A 12,500-nucleotide genomic window follows, 5' to 3' on the forward strand; every position below is an offset into this window, starting at 1 on the left:
CAGAGACAATCCTCTTCACGTGGTGTGCCGACAGACTGGTCTAAGTGTGGGTTATGTCAAGAAGAGACCTCTGAAAGCTTATGGTGTTCTGCCAGTTCAAAGAAAAGCAGATTGTGTACTAGCTATGTAAACCTTGCAGAAGATCTGACTATATTCAATGATAATGCATGCTTGCCCAAGAACCTTGCGATTTCTAGATTAATATATGGCAATTATATTGAAGAAACACTGCAGAACCACTGTGCGAGGTTCCAGACAACATGCCGTCTCCTTTTTAGTGGAAGTAGAAAACAACTAGCAATGAGAATAATGCCATGGTGAAAGAGGACAGTGGAGCTCTAGAGATGTCAGTTAAACAACCTCGGGCCACACCATACACTTTCCATCAGGAACCACGACTGGAACACAGGAGGCGTTTCTAATGGATGTAACATTAATGAAAATCACTCCTTTCCTTTTATGGAAAGGAGTGGAGAACAACTTATATTAGACCTGAAGGATGTTATAAGCCAGTCAGCTGTGCATGCACTGAGACAGTTTAAAGTCCTTGTCTGTGAGCAGTATACTTCCTTTGTAAAGGAAAGACTTGTTGAGCAAAACTCAGCCCTATGAAAAACAATAAAACAGAACAATATTCATATCTTCATCACATCAAACACACACACAAAAAAAAAAAAAAAATAAATAAGAAACAGGATCAGCTGTCATCACTGAAAAATAATGATGCTCTGTTTTCGCGATTGTATATAGCGTGGAAGGTATGCGATGGGAATTTGCAAGAGTTTTTCAGGTATGAAAACCAGAATAGTCCTCCTCCATTATTTGATGCTGGCAAGATCATATCTGGAACAAAATTTGATATAATCCACTGCCTTGAAGAATTGGTGAAAGATTGGCTAAAGATCAACTATACTGCTGAAGTTGTTTTTTTTAGATGGTCCACCTGTTCATGTGCCAAGGCTAGGGTTTGCTAAAACATTTTAAGATTACTCCCAACAATTCTTCATTCCATAGGTTAAATCTCACGTCACGAACGCTCAACATGCTGACATTGTGTAAGTCAGGTACCAAGCCAGCTATTTTAAGGTGCCCATCCGAAATGCGAATATATGGGGAATAAGAAGAAATACACAAAATCCTGAAAAAATTCACTGAGTATTGTATGACAATAGAGAATGCGTAAACAGCATATTTTTTCATAATTCCTTTAACTTTCCTAGTTACTGGGTAATTAGTAAAAGTACCCCAATAAACCAAAAACATTGTTCCCTACAAGAAAATGCAGTATTATTTCTGTTATCTTAAATTCTTATAATTATTACTTTTGAATGTGAAACAAATAGCAAGCAATGACATCTATATAGATTCCATGAGTCATAAGACAATGTATTTCACAAAAATTACACCCTTCGGCCTTCAGTCCCACCATGAACCCCATAGAGAGTACATGGTTGAGTTTAACCTCTGACATTCGCATGTTTTTACATCTGTTTTTCTCGTTTTCTGTAAGAATTTCATCATGCCAAAGAGGGAAAGACAATTTCAATATCTCGTTAACATACGAAAGAAGAAAATTTGCTCCAATAAAAGTTCAGAAGTGGGAAATATCAGCGAAATTAGCAGAGTTAGTGAAGGAGAGATATGATGAAGGAGAGACCGTCTCTCCTAAAGAAGCAAGATATTGGGCAAAGAGAACTTTATTTAAGATTAAATTATGATAAATAACTTTGTTTTGGTTTATCAATATCCAAAAAAGAATATGAAATTCATAAAAATCATGATTTTTTAATATTGTCTTAGTAAAAATGCAAAGAAAACTTTGAACGCCCGTATCTCAAAACTATACTTATTGTTGAGCTTCGAATTCTATCTTCTCCCTTAGTTTTGAAGATATAGTATTGAAAATTGGTATGTAACTTAGAAAAACATTATAAAACAATCAAATGTTCCCCTGTCTTCCTATTTTTGTGTCATAATTTTTATTCATAGTTTTTCCCTGAGTTTTAGGATTTATTTTTTACCAATATGAACAATTTCATATCAAGCTAAATAAATATTTTAGGAAAAAAAAAAACCTTCATTTGATTGGAGGTCTAAATTAGGTCTACACAAGGTATTAATCTAAGGACGCAATATCAAGGGAGAAAATGGAATTTGAAAAATACTCATTTTCAGAAAAAATCACCCTGGTGTTGCAAAACCGAAAGTCAGAGGCAAAAATCCTATGCAGTTTTGGGATCTCCTAAGTCACCTTATTAAGTGGTAAGACTGTCAAAGTCCTGTCCTTAATATCGTCATTAGCCGACTAGCTCCCTTAAGCAACAATGACGAGTGAACAGAGTGAGAGGGGTATGTCAAAAAGTGACATCTTGAACTTCTTTACCAAAAAAACTGGGCAAAAGTGCTTTGATTACAGAGAATAAAATAGAGTTGTTTGATTTCCTCAGCATTGAAGTTATTACCATTGCCCCGAACAAGCAGGTTATCAGTACTCTCCATGACAGAGTGGTATGTCACCATCCAACATCAGTTAAAGGAATTAGTCCCTACACACAGGAAGAGGCTGATAGTCGTATAATGCTTCATGTTGCTAATGCAGCAAGGGCGTACAGCAATACTTGCATTCAGCCAATGGATGCTAAGATAATTGTTCTTACTGTGTATGCCTTTACTTGGTTGCCTGGATCCCTTTCCAAGTTGTGGGTAGCATTTGGAACAGGCAGACATTTTTAACATATACCAGTGCTTAAAATTTATTCTGTGCTACGCTGTGAGAGGAGTCTAGCATATGTATGTTTCATTTTATAACAGGATGCGAATCGGTGGTAAGAGAACAGCTTAGGGAATCTGGAATCTCTTTCCAGACGACACCGAGATATTTTGTGCATTAATGGTACAGCCGTCAATTTCTCAGGTGGAAGATGCCATTGGTGCACGTTAGGTTCACTGTTCTGATTTATGACAAAACATGCACCAAAAGTCATGTTGGTGATGCCAAATTGTAGTTATTTATACACAAATGCAGAGATGTAAGCGACATCCCTCCAACAAAGGATGCCCTAATACTGCATGTGTGTAGAAATGTTTACCAGCCTAGTGTTTGCCAGACTCAGTCACTTGGCGCAGATGTGAATCTTCCATAGCCTGAAAGATAGGGATGGACACGTGAGAACAATGGGACCTGGAAAGTTGTATGGAGGACACTTCCTGAAGGAAGTAAGATGTACCAAGAGTTGTTAAATGATATGTTTTGTTTGTTGCAAACTATAAATAAAGTGCTAAACCGGTAGTACGTTGCAGTAATCAAATAAGGTGCCAAATTAGTTACGATCTTCGTTACAGGCTATCAATAATGTGCTAAAGCAAAACAGGTATTATGTCTGTTACAAGATATAAGTACATATGAAAAATCTGATTGCTAATAGACTTTGATGTTTGGTTGAATTTTTGGGAATTCTTTGGATGAAATGTTTGTCTATGTATGATTATGTGAATATGGTATTTTATTTTTCCCATGTTTGTTCTATCGCAAACTTTTCAAATAGAGCAATTGTTATACAATTTTGATATATTTCAAAGTACTGAAATTCACAGTTGGATGTGACTTTGGTATTTACTTTTTGGTGGCCTAATAATTTTGGTCATCATATTAAAATCGATCAAATGTTGATTGAAGAATTCCCAAAGATTATTTTTCTGACTCCGTGACCTAGAAAACCTACCAATAGTTACCGAAGTCATAACTCTTGGTCTATTATATCAAGAGATACGGAGGATATAAGACAAACAGTGTTGTGAATAGACGCCATAGGACAAATCCATCATGGTACTATAGCCAGATTGGTTTGTAATGGTATATTGTAAAATCATAAAAATTATCATGCTTTTACCACAGTGTGCGCGATTTTTTCTGAATCTACTGTAGTACGGTCTGAATACTGCCAACAGTAAGAGTCGATGGAAGTTAATACTCGACTTAACCAATGTGTAAGCACGCAGTGCCATTGTATCTAAATAGGTACTAATGTTTGGGTGCATATTATATAGGCTGTGTATATCTTCTGTGTGTTCAATGGACAAACAGAATGTAAACAATACATCACTCTGTGTACTACACAAATTAGAGACAAAAATCGTGCAAGTGTCAATGTGGCTTCACTTTTACCAGATAAAAGTTATACACAAAATAACACTGAAAATACTAATTAGTTGTAACTGACTTTCTAGGGTACCTTTTAAATAAAGATGTATAAACAGAAAATAAAAATGACTTGGCCAAGGCACTAAAATCCAAACAGAAAATGAAAATAGGTAAGTACAGTTAAAAAACTTATAAATGATACTACAACCACAAGCAAAACATCAAAATTATATAGGAACAATTAAAAAAAATAACTATACTATAGCACCAAACCTAATATATGAAATAAAGAATAAACAAGTTTTGTTAAAACAACTACATCAAAGTAACTGTAATACAGCAACACAAACATAAAAAAAAAAAAATATCAAAATGACTCTACCAAAGTACTAGAAACACCTCCATGAGATCAAAACATATCAGTACATTAAAGATAAAATAGACATTATAGAAACATTAAATAAAAACCTAGGGCATGAATGGCTATAGAGGAAAGATTAGGCATTTGGCACTACTGGTACTACTTGGGCTAGGAAGGTGGTGGAATGGTGCAAGAACTTGTACTACTATCTGGAAAAGAATGGATGGTGATGAAGCGGTTTATGTTTGGATTTTGATACGCACATACAGGGTACACTCTTGATCTCTTTGATTATGAAACAGCTTAAAATCTACCCATTGGGGACAATAACTGCCCTGGTCAGTACTTTGATATCATGTTGCTGAGTCGCATTTGGTATGTTGGCTTTATGTCCCTCCCTTTTCTGGAACTGGCTTAGGCTCTCTTTACAAAGAGTGTTATATTAGATTTGGTGTCATAATGTTCTGACTTCTTTCAACAAGCGAGATGTCATGCCAGAAAGTCTTGATATACTTGTGCTTCCACTTTGAGGCTTTACAATCTCTCTTGTACAGCAGCTAAGCAGTGAAATTGCATTAGTCTAAAATGTACCCAAAAAGCTTGATGTACAACTATCTGGCCTGCATAAGAATCTAGTAGAGATTTATCAGTATGCCACTTTGTACTCCTCGATGATCTAGTAACAAGGAACATGTAATTTTTTCTGTTACTGCTTATCAGAGCAAAGCTCTGATATCTTTGATGCCACCCCGGCATCTGATGAAAGGATGGTAACAACGCGGTTATCCTTCCCCTACATGACAAGGATCCATTCAAAACAGACTGCCTCATGTTTCCTCCTAAGAATTGATTTCTTGTTCATTTCTTTGAGGGAGATGAGCGGAGGACAAGAAATCTAGTTGTTCATTACAATTAAAAGATATCTACAACCAAGATACTCTAAAGTGTACTCCATGAGTCTAATATATATGAAACAGTTGTCTGTCAAGATAGCAAATGGTGTGGTTTCTTTACAATCTTGAAAAGGCAGATAATGAACTTTTTACCCACCTACAGGGCAGACTACATCTCTGAGAGAGTCAACGGATCACTAGAGATTGTTCTTTCTCCATGGTAAAGAAGAATGTCCTGAATGAGTAGGTCAAAATATTCCCTGCTGAAAAACTTTTATCTCCACTTGCCAGGCTTGCTTTGAATGTATTACTGTAAGTATTCTTCCCTAGTGTCCTTCGAATCCAACATGACCCACTAAAATGACTGTGCCTCTGTCTCTGCCACATTCAAGATATTTCTAGTTACAGCATTGAATAGCAACCAAATATGGAAAAGGTGGTCAATGGTGGTCAGAACATTATCATTGTTATTGAAATGGATAAGGTACCTCATCACCCTAAACCTTTTCAATGACATTACATATGCCACCTATTGTATCCTCATCCATTGTGTCCGGTAATCTTCATTGGTAGGAATATGTATGGTGCCCATATAAATGAGGATGCCAACAAACACCATAATTTCAGGGACAATGGTGGTGAATTCAATGCCCACATCCTTCTGTCTGGTATAGCTGTTTGTCTGGTAAACAATGTCCTTTACAACAGACAGCATCAGTGAGGTTTAATAACTAGATATGGTGGACCAAGGCAGGCAGGTTACGGTAGCTGATGTCATTTTCCTCCCTGATGCTTTTTATACTCTTCGTTATGGATGCTGGGTTATCATCATCCAACTTTAAACAAGACACAGTGAGTAACTTATATCGAAAAAAGAGGTAGGCACTATCAGTAAACGCATCTATATGGCGCATGATACTTAATCTTTCAAAAAGCACTAGGTAAACTAAAAAATCAGCAATTTTAATTCACCAGGAGCATGGGAACTCCTAATTCTTATCCAAGGGAATATTGGGGTCAAGGATATCACCGTCCATGGCTTCAAGGAAGTAATTGTCGAGTTCACGTTCACTGTTAAGCAGGTATTTGGAGCAACCCACTAGGGCTTGGTTTCCTCAGAGGAGTAGAATCTTGATAATGAAAGCTGAAAAAATGCAAAAAAGTAATAGTTTTAGTCTCCGGTATCATAATGAATAATGCACAAGAAAACGTTACCAAACAATTTACTGAACTTTCCACAATAACCAACAATAATACAGTTTGATTTTATGCTACATAGCCCACAACGAAGGCATTTTTTACGAAACGAATATTTTGGCATTTTATGTTTATTAAACAAAACCTTCATAATGAGAATACATTAAATCACAATATAAATAAGTAGGATAGCATAAGATATAAACAATCTATAAATATTTCCTATGTAACCATCAATAATTCAATGTAATAGTGCATACTGTGGACTAAAATGAAGACCACATGTTTCCCTGTAGTCCGGGGAGCTCAGCCTTTCCGGGCCTAGAGAGGTTTTTGTTGTTAGTTTCCCTTTGGTTAATACACAATTTCCACAGGTGATAATAACAACGGTTGGAAGGCCTAGAGAGGTTCCACCCAACCCCAGCCCCATAGTCATGACACAAGTTCTATGACAGATAATTACCCTGTGGGTGGATGAATTTTTCCTGTTTCCTCTTCTAACATACCAATTTCGGTTAATACAGTAAATGATACTTTAACTTCTAGAAAAATACATGAACCATATATTTTCCATACTCACTATATTACATTTTATATATTTAAGTTTAGGAATATTGGGCAAATCATCCGTACATGAGTTTTTGTATCCCCATATAAAAACAATTGAGGGATCAGAGTCGGAAACCGGGATTTTATGTTGGGAAACACAAAAAAAAATTAATTTAAAGCAATAATAAAGGTCAGAAATGCACTATAAGCATAATATAAACAGTTGAAAAAGTGTATTACCTATAATTGATATCACATCCTTTAGATGGTTTCTGTTCGACCATGGTTCACTTTACTCACAAATAAACATTATATGAATGATACTCTGTCCTGGCAAGTTCTACATGGATGTGGTGTGCATGCCAGCCACATGGATCACTATTGAATTATCATAATTATCTAAAATTTATGTCAGAGTTCTCAAATAGTTTTCGGTTCCTCTTGGATTCCTTTCCTCGCAAATAACCATAATCTCACTGCTCCTCTATTCTGGCAAGTGGTTCATGGATAAGCTGTGCACACCAATACGGTGGGTCATTATTTTAGGGATACAGTAGAACCTCTACATACGATTGCCTTTACATACGATTGTTCCAACATCCGAAGTAAAATTCGACATAATTCTCGTCTCGACACCCGACGTCATGCTCCAACATCCGATGTAGACCATATGCGGTCGTTTGTTTCTTATTTACGCTGGTAGACAGCAGTACATCCAAGGGATGACAGTGAGCATCGCATCGGTCAGTTCTCTGCTCATCGTGTTGTTCTACTCTGTTTGTTCCGTTATTAACAGTGCTTCTTATCTTCCTTTTTTCATGTTTCATTTTTTATTTTACTTATAATCATGGGTCCTAAGAAGCTTGGTTTCGCTACAGGTATTAGTAGTGGTGAGAAAAGGAAGAAGGCAAAGCTTTCATTAGAATTGAAGCAAGAAATTATAGAAAAACATGAGCGTGGTGTGCGTGTGAGTGATCTGGGCAAGCCATACGGCCGGAATATGTCTATGATATTGACGATCGTCAAGCAGAGGGCAGCCATTAAAGTAGTCAAACCAAGTAAACAAAATAAGATTGAAGTGAGTGAAAGTGATGAAAATTAAAAATAAAAAAGATAAAAAATTGTAAAAAAGATATAAAATATAAAAATTAAATAAAAATGAATACGCTAAGTTAAGTTAAGGTTCAGGTAGTGTAAGTTAGAGTAAGTTACTGTACATTATTGCAGTCACCATCTCTACCTCCTCACTGATCGTCGGTTTCCTCCTGTGTAGAAAAGCCTACACCTGTGTTGGCCTTTCTCTAAGGTAAAGTGACAATAAAAACACCTTTTTTATTATATATTTCTTTATAATTATTCTTTTTTATATCTCTATTAAATAATGCAATTGTATTATTGTTATGTGTAATTATTTGTTTCAATTTATCAAGAAGTTGTCATAGGTTTTTGGGCTGTAGAACAAATTATACAAATTACAGTGTATTCTTACGGGAATATTCCCTCCAGCATGCGATCTTTTTAACATACGAACCAGGTCACGGGACGAATTAAGATCATATGTAGATGTTCCACTGTATTCTATGTTTTTATATGAGAAACAATAGCTATATACTGAACAACAGTATTACACCACCTCAAATTCAACGAGATGTTATTACCAAGGCGTTAACTTTATGGTCAGCCGGCAAAAAGATGGTGAATAAAATCAAGAAAAGGCTTCATTGGTGTGGAAAGTCCTGAACATCTAAACCATGTTGCAAACAGATTGATGAAATGGAAGGAGAGTCACTGTAATTTAGCCAATGTAGCAATACCAGACCCTAGTGAACACCTACTTTGTCGAGCATCCCTTAACAAAAAGGAGTAGACCACCATAAATAGTGCAAGGTCGGGAAAACAGGAGATAGATTTCAGAAGTGGTGATATGTCACAAATGCTGATTGGCCCTATGGTGAATTTCCGCAGACCAGGGACAACATTCTCTGTTGCCGCCCACTTGGACCTGCATGTTTTTTTATATGTAGATCTACAGGATTAAAGGACAGACCCAACCATTGGATATACGAGTAGTGCAATAAGATATGAGGATGACTGAACAATAGCCTTTTCAATATAGACAGTTACCAAAATAGATTAATTCACACTAAATTTCAATATAAATTAGGATGAACTCCTTTCTGGGAGACGTTTTCTTTTGACTGTAATCAAGTTGGAACTGAAGCGGAGGTGTCCAAAAATTTATTTCATAAAACAACAACTGGGAACGTGTGCAGAAACATTTGGAAGCTCTTAACAGGTAATGATTAAGTCATACAAAAACAAAATAGCTGGCAAAAGCAAATCCATGCGTTGTAACACACCATCAGTCTCCCTAAAGTAAACAATGGACTTGGACAACTAGATGATAACCATTTAAGTGATCAATATAGAATTTGCTATTCACCAGCTCCCCTAGCCATACAAGGAAACATTCTAATCTAGCAAGCACTCACCCATTTGTTGTTGTGATTTATTAAGCCAAAATTCAATTTTATCACCATAAAACATAATTATCTAGCTATATCATCATAGGGTCTCAGAGAATTATTATGATTAATAGTAGTATGAGATGTTAGATAGCAAGAGCAATTTTTCACAGATGATGGTGCTGAGATTGTCGAACATAGACTGACCCTGCAAACAATAGCTAGCTCTAATTACCGACGTAGAAATTTCACGTCTGTATCTTTGATCTAAAACTATATGGTATAATTCATGTCATATTATTTGGCTTCAGTTGGGTTGTAAATATGGCAAAAATATACTCTGTATAGGCTAGTTTCCCATTAAAAGGTTATAAAGGTGACAGGGAACTTGGATCGTGGGAATAACCTTAATCAATCTCTATTTATTAACTGAAGATATTCTGGTTCTTGAATTTCAAGTTATGGTATGGATTTAGGAAATAAGATCCTCTTATTCCCACAATTTGTAATAATATTGCTTCCCACTACATCACACTTGCTATCATATTGTACAATTTCTCTATCTTTCATAATGTTCCATGAATATAAACTGAATACTAAATAAATTATTTATAATATATCGCTGGCTGAATCAAAATAGTTATAGTACTTACCCATTGTTTTTTCGACGAATCCACTTATCAATTTGAACATCAACCCTCCAAATTCTTCAGTGTATCTTGCATTAAAATGAAACAAGATTTTAAACACCACCCCGAACTTACACATAGATAGGCAAGCAGACAGGTACACCCACAAATAAATATAAACACACACACACACGCAGACACACACACAGACACACAAACACATTACATATATATATATATATATATATATATATATATATATATATATATATATATATATATATATATATATATATATATACACACATCAGCCTCCAAGTGCCGGAATTATGACCCGAGTAATCAGTGTCACCTTCGCCTGCTACTCATGAACTCCACATGAACCACAGTTTCTATCTAATCCCGTGTCATTCGAACTTTTCAGGCATAGATTCTAGAATGGTAAAAAAAAAAAAAAAAAAAAAAAAAAAAAAAAAAAAAAAAAAAATTATCTAAGCCTACTCAACAAAAGGATAGAACGATCGTATACGATACCCACAGTTCACCAGTACATGTTTATTTTTTTTTCTTTTTACGTCACTTTCACAGATAAATATGGATGATATCAAGGGAAATTAAGATTATACCCATTTTTCTCCAAAGCTATATTCACAATACAGAACACCGACGACAATATAATACCATTTCTTTAGTTATGGATAAATGTAGATGTATCTTTATACAGTGTGTTTTCACACTTGAGCCTTCGCTTTCTTCTTGTTATTAAGATTCTGTGTAAGTATTATTTTTCTCATCCACCTTGATAAGTTAACGGCTTTCTTATTCTGGTTAACATAACATTTATTTTTTTATTTATTTTTTTTTTTTGGGGGGGGAGTTCAGCATTCTAACCAATAAATTCTTGGAAATACATTCCAGCTTATACAAAAATAACGACATCATCAAGAGCAAGTTGAATTACGACAAGAACATCACTCGCGTGAAGGCAGAGATCAATATTACACCTGTTGATAACAAAGCAGAAATCACTTGCCAGGCCAGCAATGAAGTCACTACCACTCCTTTGAAGACATCAGCTAGACTCTCTGTTTTATGTAAGTAGGTCCTTAGATGATTTTGTTATTCTAATATTCCCCATCCACATTTATATACCTATATACGGTATCTGTCTATCTCTTTTTATTACATAAATATATGCTTTATCATACGTTTGTTATATAAAAAGAAATGATACCGTATTTGAATAACTGATATGAGTCTTGTAGATTGAATTCCCGAAATATATCTAAGATGACAGAACTTGGAATTAGAAAAATGGGTAACTCTTAAAAAAAAAAATGAATAAATAGATAAATAAAAAATAAAATGGGCAATAGAGTTTATTGCTGCTGGTGCCTTCTTTGTCTCTTTTTTTTTTTGGTGTATTTTTTTTTTTTTTTAATTTTGATTTTCTATGAGTGGCTCAGTTGCAATTGTTGTCAAAGGTCTGCACATTGTTCAGAAAGGCCTTTGTTGCGGTTCGTTTTTTTTTTTTTTTTTTAATCAAGGGGCTCTAACGGTGTTGCCTGTGCAGATGGATAACTCATAGTCATGCAACGCTGTTTGTGGATGGGCATACCTGGCATCTTCTTGTATCAAGTGTGCGCATGGAATGGCTTGTTGTTTTTATTGTCGATTATGTACTCCTTTATTAGCCATGTTCAAAGAATAACGGAAGAAATTCCATCAAAATTTAAATTTTTCTCAAATCACAGTCAATGAAAACCAGGAAATATTTGAGATTTGGATTCACTAGCATGATAACTATGGGCATTTATTTGAAATAGACCATTACCATTCTATTTCAAAATATCAGTAGATAAAATAGATAAGGACAAAAAAACGTGCCAATTGCATGTCTTCAAATAAATATACTGTATATATTTTTAAGCCCTAGTGTTAGGGTAAGTTAATAAGAATTAAACAACAGGTTTTGTGCAACTGTATAACATTAATTCTTGTTTTTATATATCCCAATTCTCAATTAACATCTCACACTGGAGACATTTTCCCTTGTAGATTCAGGTTAATCATTCAATTTTGGTTACTAAACATTTCTTTCACATTTGTCGTTCCTTTTTTATAGTAGTTGACTGGAGAATCACCAACCATATTTACCATTTTAGTAGTTAGATATTACATAAAATTTCTACACCATTTTGTGTATTATTCGTCAATACTTGAAAGTAAACCTACCTCTACTATTCAAGTTTCATTTAAGACAAT

General features: G+C 35.1%; 1 protein-coding gene across 1 annotated transcript in view; it reads left to right on the forward strand.

The window, feature by feature from the left end:
* The window catches only part of LOC137636602 (nephrin-like), a 511,471-nt gene that overhangs the window by 428,490 nt on the left and 70,481 nt on the right, over positions 1–12,500 (forward strand). The window contains exon 11 of the mRNA XM_068369033.1: positions 11,154–11,329. Coding sequence (XP_068225134.1) covers positions 11,154–11,329 — 176 coding nt within the window. The remainder of the gene's footprint in view (positions 1–11,153; positions 11,330–12,500) is intronic.

This window comes from Palaemon carinicauda, chromosome 1 (genome assembly GCF_036898095.1).
Source record: "Palaemon carinicauda isolate YSFRI2023 chromosome 1, ASM3689809v2, whole genome shotgun sequence".
NCBI lineage: Eukaryota > Metazoa > Arthropoda > Malacostraca > Decapoda > Palaemonidae > Palaemon > Palaemon carinicauda.